This window comes from Lactuca sativa, chromosome 2, assembly GCF_002870075.4.
Source record: "Lactuca sativa cultivar Salinas chromosome 2, Lsat_Salinas_v11, whole genome shotgun sequence".
Lineage (NCBI taxonomy): Eukaryota > Viridiplantae > Streptophyta > Magnoliopsida > Asterales > Asteraceae > Lactuca > Lactuca sativa.
Genome location: NC_056624.2, coordinates 189,386,859 through 189,404,618, shown reverse-complemented (window position 1 = coordinate 189,404,618; position 17,760 = coordinate 189,386,859). Strand labels below are relative to the sequence as shown.

The following is a 17,760-nucleotide window of genomic DNA, read 5'->3' as shown; positions in this document are numbered from 1 at the left end:
TATAAAAAATGGTCTATAAGGCTACTAAGTGTAGGAAACATGTTAAGACATGTTATCACACCAAAAAAGTTATCACCTCAAATGTCATATCAACCATGGTGTTATAATGACAATTGAAGAAATATGCAACATGTTATAACACCCACTAATTTCCATGTAATCATTTATTTTATTTTATTTTCAACTTTTTTTATGTTTTTCGATTTTTTGCTATTTTTTATTTTATTTGTTTTATTATATATGTTAAAATATTTATAAAAGCAAATATAAATAAATAAAGCATGTTTTGTAATTAAATCCTAGATTAAACATAACAATTTAAAATAACATTACACAAACAAAAAAATAACACTAAATGCAAAAACTATGATAGTCCTAATTTAGTCATAGTCAAAATATCTCTTGCGAATCTTCTCCTTCAAAGCATGAATCACTCCTAAATCTCGTGGCGACATATCTTCCTCGCTCGTCCAAAGAATTGTCACATCCTTTGTCATTTGATCTTCTTCTGCTTGACGATGAAAGAATTTCAAGTGTTGACGTTGTACTTTGACACTTTCTTTTGCTATTAAATTATGTGTGTCGAACTTTTCATTAATTTCCACCAACTCTTGTTTCCTTTTTTCAGCTTCATCCGCATGTTATTGAGCGCGATTCACTTTGTCGTGTCCTACTGACATGGGGAGAGACCTCTTTGATTGTACCTCCGACGATGTTGGCGTTTTAGTGCATTTTGGATCTTTTCTCATAATCTCCCATATTTTTTCTTAATCGAAACGTGACCCATTTCAACATGATATGGTTCCCTAGCGGCTTTAAACAAGTCAAAATCGTTTACACTTCTTTGCTTTTGCAAAGAAAGTTTGTTGTAGATCTCATTAAACTTGTGCACCTACGACTGATTGGAATCCATTTGCTACTAAACATATCGGTATTGCGATATGGAGGTTTCTTCATAAGTGTGTGAAATTTTCCGAACACGGCTTCCCAAAAACCAATTCTCCTCATATCATTTTCATGAAGTTCATTTTTGGAAGTCCAACACCACACCACCGCTAAAGCGTACTCCTCCTCTGGTGTTCACCATAGTGGATGTTCGTCACTTTCCGCGATCTCGTTCCCTTTCTTTTTTCCCTTTCCCTCTACCTCTCCGACTACCTGCCGGTTACGTTTCGGAAACCGTATCTTGCGTTGGTTGTTTGGGTGGTGGTTGTGTGGTTGTTTGTGGCATGGAAACAAAAGCCTTGAAATTTTTTTGTTGTAGGATTAGATTTTGTTGCATATAGGGCGATGTATGAAATTGCATTGTGGGATGAGGCGAGATTAAAATAGTTTCCTTGAAAATGGTATTTGTGGTGAGTTTTGAGTGTTGAAGAGGTTCATATAGCTCTCATACTGTGTGAAACCCATTGGAGTGGATGCGTTTGTGTCTGGTGGAGATGTGTTTTGGTTTTGCTCCATAGTTGAAAAAGAAATTGATTTTTGATGTAAATTGAGAAAAAGAGAAGAATGATGTAGTGAAAATGGTATGTAAATGTAGTATATATAGGTAAAAATTAATATGTAAATTTCTTTTTTTACTCGTAATTTGACCGTTCAACAGCCTTTTGACCGTTTCTAATTGAAAAAGAGGCGTGTTACGACTCGTTTTGATGGCAACGAGGACAACGTAACGAGTGGGGAGGGTTTTGCCCTTTACCACGTCATTGAGGGTGAGCCACGTCGGCTCTAACGCCCCTCAACGGGCCCATACATTGTACTCTAAATAAGCAGAAAATCGATGTTAATAAAACTACTACTCTATGTGGTTTCTCGGTCGAAGTGGTTCGACCAACCGGTTGGTCAAAGTGGTTTTTAAAATTTGGGGTTAATTATATTCGTTTGAGAACCTTTTATTTTGTGCGACCAAGAGAATCCATTCTAGCCCTTCATCAAATATAATATACGGCTAGCTAGGAGCTGTTCAAGCTTAGAAAGAAACATAGTAATGTAACTGAGTATTATGTTGCTTTCATCGACCTTTCAATTAAAAAAACTATTTCTCAAGGGCAAATATGAAAGCTGTTTACACTGCAAACAATAATTACGCGTGTGTAATTCCAAAAAACGGTCTATACTCTTTTTCTCCACATTGTTCATGTTGAGGAATCCTTAGACGTCAGTTTATAATTCAAAAACTTTTCACTCGTTGATTTGTTTGTTCCCTGTTCTACATCTTCTAGTGTTCGATGTTTTACTCTTTTGTTCCTTTTCAAGCACTTTGTACTACAATTTCTTCTAGAAGTGGATCAACATTCTTGCCAATCTAGTATCATCAAGTATTATATCTTATGTTATTGGAAGAATGACAAGATATTTACACAATTTAAGTGTACCAAGAACTTCAAGGATATAAGAAGAAGGATCTAAATCAGTTTTTACAAATAAAAAAAGAAATGCATTTGTATTAGAAGACTCCAATGCTGATAACATCACCTAGCATCATGTAGTTTTCCATTTGCATCACATTTGTTATATTTTGTTTTTTAACATATGCTTCGTTTTTTCAAAGCTAAGGTTTCTACTATTCAAAATTAGGTCTAATATTTTATACATATTTATATATTGTATCTGTAATGATTATGTTTCGATTAATTTATGTTGGGGTTATAGTAAGGTGACGGTGCCAAAGAATAAACTCTTAACTCACAAATTAGTTTCACAAAATGTGTGATGATATTGAAATCACGAACAATTTACATATTAATAAACTGGGTAAATCTTGAATATCTAGATAAATATGAATAATGAAAGCACATGTAATATTATTTAATGTTTTTGCAATGTTTTTTTTTTATTCTTATGCATATTTTATCTTAGGTTTTATTATGTCTTAATAAAATCTGAATAACACGTGTTTAATATTCAAATAAGAAAAATCTTAAATATTGTTGATGTTCTATTGTATTTTGTAAATGTTTTTGAATTTGAATTTGGTAATTTAATATTCAAAATTAGAATATTCTTAAATACTGTTGATATTCTAAAATAGTATGTGAACGTTTTTGCATTTCTAACTGGTTAAATAAGTTTAATATTTAAATTAGATAATTTTTAAACATTACTGATACTCTATAATTTTTAAATATTAATTTTGTTTCTTGTACAGTTAATTTATTTCAAATTCAAGTCTTTAGCTTGTTTGACCAAAATGAATGTTCTCACTTTACACCGGTAAAAGGCCATAAATATAAATAAAGCAGCCGAATTGTGTTAAATGTAACTCAATTAACCATACGCGTGTATTGGTTGACTTGGTCTATAAAAATACAAATCCATTTTTTTTTTTTTTTTGAAAGAGATACAAATCCATAATAATGATTGAAGCAACCTCTTTATTACCTCAACAACATATTATTGGTGAAGTATGGTTAGAATTTTAGACCAAGTGCATACAAGGTGGTTGTAAGTTGTAATAATATTGCCGGCTCAACTCTCAACACTCACATCCAATTTCAAGGTTTTATAATAAATATTAAAAAATAGAGATTTGTAAGTTAAAATCTATTTCAAAATCAATATTTATAATGATTATCATCGAAAACTAGATAACATTGAAAATTTTTCATTCGAAAATTTAATATGGTATATTTTACTAGGTAACCTAGATTAAAAAATATATTATATTTTCTTGAGACAATTAGATGCTGTTCGGAAGTTTCCGTTGGCCTACCTTCCTTAAATATTCATGGGTTCCCTTGTCAAATCATGGCAGCCATGCGTCTTACACGTGTTCATTTTTATTTTCGCATATATAATTTAATTTAATTTATTGTCGAGTACAAACTTGCATCGCCCTAAGCCAATCATATAAAACTAGATGTATGTCCTAGCGTTTTCACATGTTTTTTTTTAAATATCACAATAATGTTATTGTTAAATTTGATATAATAATTCATATATTAAGGAGATATAATATATTGATTATTTTGAAGAGTAAATTACACGAATGGTCCCTATGGGTTTGGGTGATTTGCGCGCTTGGTCCCTAACTTATTTTTTTTAACTCAGAATGTCTCTACTGTTTGTTTTTGTTACGCGTTTGGTCTTTGTCTTACCTAAAAAGACTATTATTTAAATAAGAAAAATTTATGGGGTAGGTAAGGTAAGGTAAGGTGAATGGGTGGGTTGGGGTGCGTTTATTTAAATAAATTAGAAAATCAAGGGAAAAATAGTATTTTTAGGTAAGACATGGACCAAATGCGTAATAAAAACAAATAGTAGGGACCTTCCGAGTTAAAAAAATTAGTCAGGGACCAAACACGCAAATTACTCTAAACCATAGGGACCATTCATATAATTTACTCTATTTTGAATTATATGATAATATATACATCTATTAAAACTGCATAATCTCAATCTTTTGAATGACTTCTACCCGTAGGTTACTTCATGAATAAAATAAAGACAAAATTGCAAGTTTGGTCCCTGTGGTATGTCAAAAATTGGCTGTTTGGTCCAAAAAGTTTTGGGGTTGCACTGGTGGTCCAAAAGCTTTGATTTGTTGTGGAATTGGTCCAAAGGCTTAACAGCCGTCTACCCCCTCCGTCTGTGTGAGGGTATTTTTGTCAATTCACGCCCATTCCTTTGATATCTTATTAAATTAAACCTCATCATCCTAATTAATTGATACCTACCGCCAAATCCTCTGTGCATTTCGTCGATTGACTCTCTTGTCACTTTCATCTTCATTCGTTACCCAAAAGCCCTAACCTCCAAGTTGAGTTTTTTATTGTGATCGGTGTTATTTCAGTGTATGAACATACCAATGTGGAATATAAGGCTCTTAGACAAACCGTTCAACGCAAAGGTGGCTTATGGCAAGGATTTTGTAATTTCTCTGTACATTACATGTTTTGTATGTGAAATCATGCTTCTGAACTTATTTTTGTTGTTGGTTTGAAGATGGCCACCCAACATTATTTACCATCAAGCTATACCATGGAGGTGAGTTCACCAAGTTTCCTGATGTTCAATACATTGACGGAAGTGTGAACTATGTTGACATGGTGGATATAGACACGTTTTCAGTTCATGAGTTGGATGCTATCATGAAAGGGTTCAGGTACGGTGTTCCTCCTATGATTTACTATCACTTCCTTGTGCCTGGTGGAGACTTCCACTTTGGTCTTAAACCCTTAGGCAATGATGATGATTTACGAACTTTTTCCCAATATGTGTGTGATCACAAAATCATGAGGGTATATACTGAACATGGTGAGACAAAGTTACTTACCTACTTTATGAATCCTAAACCTGTTAAGAAGGTAACTATTGTAAAAATGGATGAAATAGATGAAAATGATGACAATGAAAACCACACAGCTGAGGTACAAGATTTACCAAGCCCACCTAGATCATCCCCTGTTGAGGTTGAGGTACAACCATTACATGTCGTGGTTCATGATAGACAAAAAGAGCTTATTGCCAATGACTTTATGGAGGCAGCTACAAAATTTGATATTGGTTTGTGTCAAAAGATATTACAATCAAATGCAGATGTTCATGAACATGTACAAGTAGAAGTGGAAGAACATGTTCAAGATGAAGTAGAAGAACATGCACAAGTAGAAGTAGAAAAAAATGTACAAGATGAAGTGGAACTGGATCATGGACATGAGGCTGCCATGGAAGATAACTTGGATAATTACATGGATAATTACATAGACAACAACATGGATGATTACATGGAGACTGAAATGGAGCATGACAATGGGAGCAAATCTGATGGAGAAGATGGGAGCATATCTGATATGGGAGAGGGTAGTCACTGTGATGAGGAAAATGACAGTGAGGATAGTGAGGATAGTGATTAGGTGGATGAGGAGAATATCATTCCTGAAGTTGAAGTGGATATGAGGGATTTCCACATGAGCATTGACACTGAAGCAGAGTTTTTTGAGAAAACACTAAGGAATAGCATGGAGAAAGATAGAAATCAGGAGCATGAAGATATGGAGTTGGATGTTATTGACAATGATGAATGAGATTCAACAGATGATGATTCTGAGATGGGCAAGAAGAGAAGACAGGTTATTAAAGAATTAGGTAAGGAAAAAAGGTGTTCTTTAGGAGAAGTTCATAAACCAACATTTCGTATAGGACAAAAATATAAAAGTAAAAAAGAGTTGAAAGACAAAATTGCCCATCATGCCTTGGAAACCAGGAAGAATCTTTTTATTAAGAAAAATGATAAACTTAGGTTGCGGGCCACATGCAAAGGAAAAGTAGTATTCAATGAGAGGCAAGTGGATGGACCTACCACTGGGAAGAAAAGTAAAGGCAAAAGTAAAAAGACAAAGACAAGTACTGAACTGTCTTGTCAGTGGGTTTTACAAGCATCTAGGAAAAGTGAGGAAGAAAGTTGGTGTGTGAAAACCTACCAACCTGAGCATTCATGTCTCAATACAAGAAAGGTAAGAACGGCCACAACAAACTTCATCTCTAAACAGATTATGGATCTAGTGGAATCTAACCAACTGTGCCAATCAAAGCTGTACAAGAACTACTTCAGAAAAGATATCAGGTGAGCTTCTCCAAAGACAAGGTATTTAGGGCTATAGCAGATGCCAAAAAACATGTGATGGGAGACTACACAAAACAATATGATGTGCTGAGAGATTACATATTAGAGTTGCAGTCCACAAATCCTGACACAACTGTGAAACTGGAACTGGTTCCACAACCAAATCTTGTAAATGCAACTTCAAGATGTTTTCAGAGAATTTATATTTGCTTGGGTGGAATGAAAAAGGGGTTCAAAGCATGCTTAAGGGATTTTATTGGTTTAGATGGGGACTTCATGAAAGGATCTTACCCAGGGCAGATCTTGACTGCAGTTGGCTTAGATTCTAACAATGGTATATACCCATTGGCATACGCCATTGTTGAGTCTGAGAACACACAAAGTTGGAAATGGTTTCTAGAGTACCTGGGATATGATTTGGACCTGTCACAACTTTCAAACTTCACTTTCATAAGTGATAGACAAAAGGTAATAGATTTCCTTGATGTATTTTAGTTTTCTTATTACACTTGTATTATACTAACCACATTTTAATGACTTTGTAGGGCTTATTTCCAGCCATTGCACAGTTGTTCCCAGTTGCTGAACACAGATTCTATCTTAGACATATCTATGAAAACATGAGGAAGAGATGGAGAACTACTGAGTACAAAGAAAAGTTATGGAACTGTGCCAAAGCCACAACAGTGCAAGAATTCAATCATTTGATGAAAGAGTTTAGTGAATATGACATAGAAGCTTATGAATGGTTGAAGAAGATCCCACCACAACACTGGGCTAGAAGCCATTTCACAGGTAGACAACTCTCAATTCAGTGCTAAGTTACACAAATTTGTTGTATGCTGTTCTAAATTACAATTGTCTTGCAGGTAGACCAATCACAGACATGCTTTTAAATAACCTATGTGAAGTGTTTAACAGTAAACTGATAGAAGGTAAGGATAAACTAATAATCATATGCTTAGAGTACATTCGGGAGTACATGATGAAGAGGATTTGCAATGTGATAAAGGTTCAACAGAAGTATGCAGGTCCATTGACTCCAACAGCAACAAAGATCATGGAAACAAAGACAACAAATGCTTCTAACTACATAGCCAGGTGGAATTCCTCAGACAAGTATGAAGTACAAGGACCATGGCAAGATCAACATGTTGTTGACATGGGTCAAAGGGTATGCAACTGTAGGAAATGGGAATTAACAGGAATTCCTTGTAGGCATGTGATTGCAGTCCTATTTGATAAAGCTGACAATGGTGAGGATGTGGGTGAACTTTACACTTATGTACACAAGGTGCATTGGCTTGAAACCTGGAAAGAGGCTTATTCCTCCAAGGTAGAACCAATCAAAGGTCGTATCATGTGGCCTGTTAGTGATTGTCCAATAAAGATCAGCCCTCCTCCACATCGTAATCAGCCTGGTAGGCCCAAGAAGAAGAGGCAAAGATCCATGGAGGAAAAATCTCAAAGTCAGGCTCAAAGTCAGAGCCAAACTCAAAGTCAAAGTCAAACAATTGGTGCTAGTGGTATAGATGGTCATGGTCCAGGGGAAGTGGAAAACTCACAAGGAAGTTCATTACTGTCACTTGTAGCAAGTGTAAAAACAAGGGACATAATGCAAGAGCATGTAAGGGGCAAGGAGGAAATTGATGTGTTGTCTTGTTGGATTAAGACTATGTAATGTGTTACTTTTGGGAACCATTGTGTTGTTCTTTTGGGTGTCTGTTTTATGGTTTTGATGTTTTTTGGACAACTTTACCCTCCGTTTAGAATGATGTTTTTTTGGTCATGTAACAAGAATTTGGTATGTGCAAACAGTGGTTATTAACTTTGGATGTTCTTTTGTTTATGCATCATTGTCCTTTACTTTTTAGCATCTTTATGTTACTATTAGGTTATGTTAAGCATTAACAGTTTGTCCCATCACTGCTATGTCTAGTAGAACCAAAATATTTGGATGTTTGAAACAAATAACTTCATTACCCACTAACCATAACAATACATTCACTTGCATGTCCAAAAGAGTACATTCACAAACATAGCAATTTTCCCAAATCTACCACAAAATAAACCACTAAAACATGGACGAACTACTTCATCAGAAAAAAAAACAAACCCAAAAAAAACCCAGCTACATATCAGGTACAACTTTAGTTTTGATTTTTCTTCCTTTATTTTTCCAATATCATACTTGAACATTTGATTTTCTTCCTTCAATTTTCCAACTTCAGTCTTTAGCTTGTTGATTGATCTCAGCAACCCAGGTATTATTGATTTTGATCGTTCACACATTTGAGGGTTGATCCATCCCACAAACCCACATGTCGAATCCTAGCAAAATATAAGAAGGAATTGAGTGATCAGTGAAAAATCTTCATAACCAACCACATGAATACTAACCTCTTTAGGGCATCCCCAAAAACGTCGACCAGGGTTCTTATCAGTCCAAGTCGTTCGCACTATCACCATTTGACCACAGAAACACCTAACCATTGTTGATTTTGAGTTTGGAAGACACGATTTTGATTTTAGCAGGAGAAGATATCGATTTAGGGAAAAGATGAAACACACGTTCGATCTATTAATAAGGAGAGTAGACGTTTGGGGGTTTAATTTAATAAGATATCAAAGGAATGGGCATGAATTGACAAAAATACCCTCACATAGACGGAGGGGGTAGACGGCTGTTAAGCCTTTGGACCAATTCCACAACAAATCAAAGCTTTTGGACCACCAGTGCAACCCCAAAACTTTTTGGACCAAACATCCAGTTTTTGACATACCACAAGGACCAAACTTGCAATTTTGTCATAAAATAAACTATAATATATAGTTTAATGTCATTTATAGTTGTAGTTATTATTAATTAATTTTCTAAAATTTATTTGCTTAACATTTTAATCTTTATCATTGTAATTATTTAAATCTTCAAACATTTTTTTTATTTTATTTTAAAGGTAACAATATAATCATTTATATATAGTTATTTTTAACTATTATTATTGTAAGTTATTTTAAGCTATTTATTTGAAAACTTTTAACGATTATAAAAATATCTTTAGGAAATATTTTTGTTAAAATGATATTACAATTTAGTTTTTGCATTTAGCACTACAATTTATCATTTTTAACTATTCACAAAATATTCTTTGGGTTTTTTAAGTGGAACTGAAATTTATATTGAAGTTGACCATGTAATGTTATATTTAAATTAACAACTTAAGTATTTTGTCCAAACTGTTCAAAATTTGTAGCTTTAAATTGATAATGGTTTACATACAACAACATATTAAATCTAATAAATTAGGTATAATATGTTAAAAGTTAAAGACATAACTTTATAAGTAGAAGTAAAATTATTATTTTAATATTGAAATTTAGTTTATTTATGATTACATTTTAGGTTTGATAATTATTTAACCTTATTAACCAACTTATAATCATTATTAGAAAGACACTACAATTTATCACTTTTAACTATTTATAAAATATTCTTTATGTTGTTTAAGTTGAACTAAAATTTATATTTAAGTTGATCCTGTAAGGTTATATTTAAATTAACAATTTAAGTATTTTATACAAATTGTTCAAAAGTAGTAGCTTTAAAATGATAATGGTTTACATACAACAACATATTAGACATAATAAATTAAGTATAATATGTTAAAAGTTAAAAACATAATATTATAAGTAAAAGAAAATATATTCTTTTAATATTGAAATTTAGTTTATATTTGATTACACTTTAGGTTTTATATTTATTTAATCTCATTAACCAACTTATAATCATTATTAGAAAGAAATTGAAAAGTCATGGGAGTTTCAAATGAATGTGGTGAAAGGAAAAATGAATGGGAGTTTCAAATGAATGTGGTGAAAGAAAAAATGCTAGCTTTATAAGTATATAATGAAATGATGGGGTTTATATTCTAAACTAGGTGGGGATCCCGGGTTGCGGGGGTCGGATGCGACAATTTTTTCCGTTACTATTCACTACCAAGATGTGTATCTCCTGAAATATAAAACACCTTAAAAACTGCATCACCGACCTCAACAATTACGATCAACAAATAGGGAAATATGTGTAATCAAAGTATTACGAATGCACATGGAAAAAAGATGTTCCAACCAAAAAACAAATGTAGAAAGATACAAACGGACACAATTGCAGACAATAAAAGGAAGAACAATTTCATGTAATGCCTTACCTGCAAGTTTGCAAATACATTGTTCTTCTTCCTCTAGGAAAAAACATCCATATAAATCATACACCAAAATGTGACATTACATTTAAATGATAAACCAAAAGACATTAATTACTTAATCAATATTCCATATCTGACATTAACCAAGAATTCCAAATAAACTCTCAGATGCGGCGTGAACATTACCTACGGTGGCTGTCAGTGCTTGACGATTCTCACGTGTGTCAAAGAATCCCATTTCTTGTAGTTGTGCCAGCTGTGTAGCATACAATTCTTCCGGAGGCACTGTTTTTTATTTTATTTATAAAAAATGAAAAATATATAAGTTTGTTTATTTGTGAGATATGAATGATGATTTTGACAAATTAAATAATAGGTAAATACGTTAATTACCATTTGAATTGTTTGGCATTGTGAAGCCACTGGTTCCAAGCCCCTAAAAGATGTTCATAAGCATATATCCAATCTCATGTTGTTGGGCCCACCTGCTACACCAAAAAACAGAATTATTACAAATATAATAATATTTATTAAGATTTAGTTTGCTACACCGGTTTGACATATTTCCCTGAATATACAAACAAAAAATTAATATCAAACCATGAATATCTATTACATGGTGAAGTGAAAATCAACATTTGAGTTGACCTATTAGAAAAAAAGGATAAACATTTTACTGAGTGGGTGGTTGCCTACCAGACAAAAGAGATTCCTGCAGTGTGATTATTTACTATAAATTGTAACAACAGTAGCTGAATGGATGCCTAGACCGGTGATGGTAATCAGCAAAAAAGTGACATTCTAAAATTGTAAATTCAACAAATACAAAAACTCTTAACAAACCCAAACATAAATCTTTTGCTATTGTTCCTTTGTTCTTGTTTTTTGTTTTAACGAAACATTTTTTGTCGCCTGCTTCAATCACCTTCCCATACATTTTTGTCCTCTCGAAGTAGTTATTGCATTCATTATGAACAGGGGCAAAATGGTCCAACTTTTGTATAATGTGAAGAATAGATATTAAAAAAATGTCATTTACCGTGTTTTTAAGTATTCGATTGAATGTGAAATTTGCATATATGTTGTTAGCTGGTGAATGGATATGACAGCCTGTAATATTCATTGATCAAAAAAATCTGCAAAATTGGAACATTTTAATTAGAGCATGTTGACTTAAATTGGAAGGTTTTCATGTAGTAAATAAGCGAAAAATTGTACAGTTGAAATTCGAATTTTCCTTATTTCATATGGTTGAGCTAAGGAATTTCAGTTAAGTGGTATGATAATGATTTTCTGAGATTTAATTTGGCTCAGTTTATCAACCTTCCATCTCAATCCGACTCTAATATGTATGGACATTTTAATTAGATCCAAAAGGTTAAAACATAAAATAAGAACACTTACACCTTGTCAAACAGATAAGCCTTCCCATGTCGACAGTGGAATGTTTGTTATAAAAATAATAAAGATGTATGATGGTAACATAATTCTAAAAAGGAAATTTTTGAAGAAATTGAAGTTATAAGGTGACTTTAAATAAAAAAGACCATTTTTAAGAAATTTAAGTTATAAGTTTGACATATTCCATAAATAGACCATTTTGACCTTTATGCTTATTTTCACAGTAGAGCATCCATCCTATATAATTCTTCAATCGAAAATAACTAAACCATTGGAAGCGTGGATTGAAGAAACTTCTCATAATATGGTTCCTTTTTGTAGAGGATCTATTCTAAACATTAAATAATATGTCCGATCTGCATCAAAACTATCGGATTTAGAAGTGAAACGTATTCAGCACCTGACAAATCAAATTTGGTAATGGGGAAAGAAGATAAGCATATCATCCCACCTGACAGGTTACCATAGGCCGCCACAATCATAAGTAAAGAAGAAATAGTCATGGGCCAAAAAAAAATCTTAAAGTAATTTTGTTATCAAGAGAATGAGAAAAAATAACATTTGGGCCATAAGAAAAGTAATTGTAATGAAATTGGGCCAATTGCAAATAATGTTTGTTTTGTATTACATTAAATTTATCAAAGATTACAAAGATAATGCAAGCCCTTAGAAAGCATAGAATCCATGTTTGAGATGAATGATATGTGCCACTAAACCGATTTATTGTTTTTCAAGAAAGGAATTACAAAACAGAGTGCTCTGAGCATATAATCCACATTTCAATATTTGAGATGAAAGATATATGTCAATGTACTGATTTATTTTGCAGGAAAGGAATTGCAAAACATAATGATCATTGATTTCAACTTTTAAACATTTATATTTCATTAAAGCAATTGGGAACGAATTGCTTGGATATTTTCAAATAAACTTTGATAAGAACCATAACAAAACTTACCCCAAGTGAAAATTGAAAATGAATAATTTGCCAGTTTTAGTTTACGCTGCAGAGAAAAAAACAAAAGAATCCAATTCAACTGATAATTGGAATAACAAACATAAATGGCAAAATTGCAAACAATATCACTTATATTCCAATTCATTGAAAATCTCCTTAACTCTATACATGATGGGTTTCTATCTTTAATCACGAATCCAAGTCATGCATATGAAAAGTTATCGTTAACAGATATAATAACTTACCATTCAAAATCTTAGTGATTAATCTGAAACATAAATTACATTAAATAATGTCGGTCATCCATCAATAATTAACATAACCTGATTGAAGCATTTCATTGAGCAGTTGGGTTGCAGAGTGAAATAGCAGGTAACTTGTAAACACCTATTGAAATTATGTTGGGCTCCTTTTCTGTCAAGAACAATCAAACCCAAAACCCATCAAGACTCCACTGATTTTCAGTCAAAACAAAGCAAAGAAAAACAAAATCAAAATAAAAAAACACCCCCTTGGTCGATCATTCTGCAATATCAAGGATGCCACCCACCTGCCGACTACCGCTCCAACATCCATCCACCATTTACGCTCCCTCTAACCTCATGGATGCCAACGACGAAAAAACAGGTTCCAAAAACTTCAGTAAATGGCAATCGAATTTGCATACAAAATAAAGATTACAAATCTTAACACAATTAATGGAGTTTGATCTGACCTGAAGAATAGCGAAAGCAAAACATAGCAAAAACAATGATTAGCTTCGATTTCATCAACAAAAGAAGAAGAAGCAGAAGCGAGACTTCGATCACAACACATAGAAGTGTACACAGGTGGTGGTCGTGGTTGTTCAATTGGAAGACGACAGTGGTGGTGGCCAGCAAGAAGTGTACACAGGTAATGGAAGTTGCTGAAAAAAAAATAAAAAAATAAAAATTATAGATAAGAGAACGAAAGCAAAAAATTAAGGCTGAGGTTGGACATCGTTATACCCAAATGGAAGTAGACATCAATCCAAACCATTATCTAAAACACCTGCCTGAAGATCATACCTGAGATTAGATGGTGAACCCTAACGGAGGTAGGCAACGGTGGAGGTGGGATGAGAGGGAAGCAAATGGATTGCGGAAGGCCGAAATATATCTACTGAACCGAAATCCGGAGGTGAGGTCAGGTTGGGCCATACCGACTGTGGCGGCTGTCGTGTCTTCGGCGGTGGGGACCTCGAATCCATGAAGCTAGAGATGAAGAAGAAAAGTAGAGAAGGAGATGAGGCGGTGAAAGGTTCCAGAAGGTGAAATATATTATCACAAGTCTCCACCTATGGAATGACACGTATCAACTCCATCCTTATCTATACACTACTGTTAATGATTTAAGAGACCAACTTGCCAATATCACAAACTTTAGTACCAAAAATCTGAACCACTAAAAATATGAAAACTTATCGACCAATTTTGTCAAAAAACCAAGATGTGCACTATTCATAAAGATGGTCATCTTTAATATATATATATATATATATATATATATATATATATATATATATATAGTTAGGTTTAAATGTTTTCACTATCTATTGTGTGCATGATTAATTCTGGACTAATCATTTTAGTTATTTTAAGAAAGTAATTAATGCATATTAAATACTGAAGATGTAATTAATATCCATTATATCTTCAACCTGTAATATGCAATAATTATTTTCTTAAAATAACTAAAATGATTGGTCCATAATCAATCATACATGCACACAATAGATAGTGAAAACAAAATAACCTAACCATATATATATATATATATATATATATATATATATATATATATATATATATATATATATATATATATATATATATATATATATATATATATATATATATATATAAAAGAATGTTTGCTACATGAATTTCAGATAATGATTGTTAAAATGTCTTTTGTTCCTTAGTTATATACATAAGAGTACTATAGAAAAAAATGTCTTGGTTATTTTTTCATATAAAATTGAATAACACTTGGATAAAGTGTGGTTGTCTGGTCTAGGGAGCCGAATGAGAATGCAAATTTAGGATACGGAATGCTGAAATGTCATTTTCGTGATAAATGATAATTGATGTGAACAAAACATAATTCACAACTAGACCAAGGGCTCACGTGCTACCTTAAATACAATGATTCATAAGATTAAAACCGTGTAATAAAGTCCACTTGTTCCATTGAAAATGAATACAACTGACTTTCTCAAGAGCTTAGCTAATTTCTTCTATAATAGTAATAATTATACAAAGTTGCTTATAAATTGTAATTTTTTTTTTTTGGTTTTGAACTTTTGACACAAATGTTTAACTTTTAAAGTTTTGCCACTCTTTTTTAAGTTTTGGACTTTTGCCATACATGTTTTCAGTTTTAAAGTTTTGCCACAATCCTTTTGGATTTTAGCATATTTTTGTCCATATAATTTTGTAATGTATAGAAAATGTCCATCTAAATTTTTTTTTTTTTTATAAAAACAATCTATATGTTTAAGATTTTCGTATTTGACAGGTTTTGCACGTGTCTAAAAATTAAATTACAAAAAGGGTCCTCGTAATTTACAGTAAAGGTCCTTGTGTATAGGGATGTTATTCAGGTCGGAACCGAACCGAACCGACCTGAACCCGAATAAACCAAAAACCGAATAAGGGTAATTGTATGAACCGAAAACCGAACCAAATAAGCAATACGGGTTCGGTTCGGTTCGGGTATTATTCGATTCGGTTCGGTTCCGACCCGAATAACCCAAATAACATGTAGAAGATGATTAAGGAGCTAAATAACCCGAATAACATTTACAAATAACATTTACAATATGATTATAAATATTGTATTTTGTATGACTTGAATGGAGTTTGATCCCAGTAAAAACTAGTAAACAAGGATGAGGAGACGATTATTTTTTCCAGACACAAGGGCCGACTTTTTTTTTTAACATGAATGGACTTTGAAGTTTGAACTTTGAACTAGTGATGATCGATCAATGAGTCCAGATTATCGTAAGTCACAAGGGCAACAGCCGCAACGGTCAATCAAAGAGTAATGTTGCAAGGATGAGAAAAACCTTAATCGATTAAAGAGTAATGTCGTCGACTCGTCGATTTGGTGTAATACAGATGATCGAATTCGATTTCGTTGATTTTTTTGGTGTATTACGTGGGTTTTGTTGGGTAAAGATCGATAGAAAAGAAGACCGAATAAGCAATCGTGTTAGGAAAAAAATGTGACTTTTCATATTCGGTTCGGTCCTTTTGGACTGAATAAGCCCTTATTCGGGTAACCCAAACTGAATAACCCGAAAACCGAATAAGCCTTATATAATCGAATTGCTTATTCGGGTCTAATTCGGTTCGGTTCAGTTTGGCTTTTGGTTCGGTTCAGGTTTTCAGGCCAAATTCTCATCCCTACTTGTGTATTTTTTTTTACAGAAACGGTCCATGTGTTTAAAGCAATTATACAAATAGTCCCTACATAACAGAATACAGATTACCCCCCCCCCCCCCCCCCCCCCCTTCCTGCACTTTGCACGAAACCTCGTCCGCATCTCCTGCGAAGCTGGGATATGGCATTTTCTAGTTATAATAATTTAAAAAAAAATAGATTGAACATAACCAAAAGGTTGAAAGAATAATGACCTCCATAAGTGTGTATGCCCTTGATGGTCTCGGAGGAAGATGCCAAAGCATTTTGTAACATCTTGATTTTTGGGTATTAGAAGTTGCATCATTGGGTTTATAGTATTTATTCCATCTTGTACACGGTATTGGGCCTGTCCAGCCGTCTCATTTATTAGGGTTTATGTATTTATAGTGCATGCATGCACTGTAGGAGGTTAACTCTTTATCTTTGAAATTGTTTTGTAAACCCAAATCGTGCCTCTACAGTAGCAGTTCTTAATCGAGCTCTTCTGAGGCTGTGAAGCTTGAATCATTCAACTTATTTTGAATCATTGTCGTGTTCTTATTTACTTCATGTTTTGAATCTTATCGATCTTTAAGGATTTTATACTAACAATTGGTATCAGAGCAGGAGACTGTGTAATCTATACGCATCTCTTCTGTTAAAAGAAGCAACTAGGGTTTCCGTTAATATTGGATCTTATTCAGTCGTCGTCTCTATGTTCTTGATGTTGTGATCTCAATATTACCCTATATTTTTACACGTCTGATTCTTAAACAAGTTACAAAGATCTTGTTAAAATGTCGCACGACGATTCTCAAATCAATTCCATCACCCAACGATTATGAAGTCTAGGCGCTTCATTTTGAAGATTATGTTCAAGGTTTAGAAGATAATGGTTACTTGATTTGGCAAGCTATTACTATTGGAGCTTTTGTTCACTTTGGAACAAGAAAGACGATTAAAACTCAGGCCAAACTCAATCAACTTATTCTTGATGTCAAAGAAGTTCCTCAAGACGAGAAAGAAAAGTTGCAAAGCAACATCAAAGCAATGAGAATCATTCGATTCGCAATGCAGGCTGATACCTTTCATCTTGTCAGTTCTTGTGATACAGCCAAAGCTATATGGGATTGGCTTAAAGAGCTCTATTCAACAGATGCAAATCTGGAGCATTCTACTCAAACGCTCCTGTTGTTTGA

General features: G+C 33.2%; 1 protein-coding gene and 1 long non-coding RNA gene across 16 annotated transcripts; one reads left to right on the top strand and one right to left on the bottom strand.

Moving 5' to 3' along the window:
• Nucleotides 1–6,050: 6,050 nt before the first annotated feature.
• Nucleotides 6,051–8,246, top strand: LOC128132440 (uncharacterized). Its single transcript, XM_052769014.1, has 4 exons — nt 6,051–6,455; nt 6,554–7,033; nt 7,111–7,360; nt 7,435–8,246. Exons 1-4 carry the CDS (start codon nt 6,051–6,053, stop codon nt 8,244–8,246), a joined length of 1,947 nt encoding a protein of 648 aa, XP_052624974.1.
• A 277-nt stretch (nt 8,247–8,523) lies between these two features.
• On the bottom strand, nt 8,524–14,457 carry LOC111901413 (uncharacterized). 15 transcript variants are annotated; one of them, XR_006188389.2, is made up of 9 exons: nt 14,179–14,457; nt 13,845–14,036; nt 13,638–13,723; nt 13,453–13,543; nt 13,130–13,175; nt 11,810–12,622; nt 11,164–11,255; nt 8,966–11,055; nt 8,524–8,896 (listed from the first exon to the last, which is right to left on the bottom strand). It is a non-coding gene; the product is annotated as an uncharacterized LOC111901413 (long non-coding RNA). The 15 variants fall into 15 exon arrangements; XR_006188390.2 differs by having other exon boundaries at nt 11,164–11,258; nt 11,810–11,906; nt 12,376–12,622; nt 13,130–13,723; XR_006188386.2 differs by having other exon boundaries at nt 11,810–12,527; nt 13,453–13,723.
• Nucleotides 14,458–17,760: the final 3,303 nt, after the last annotated feature.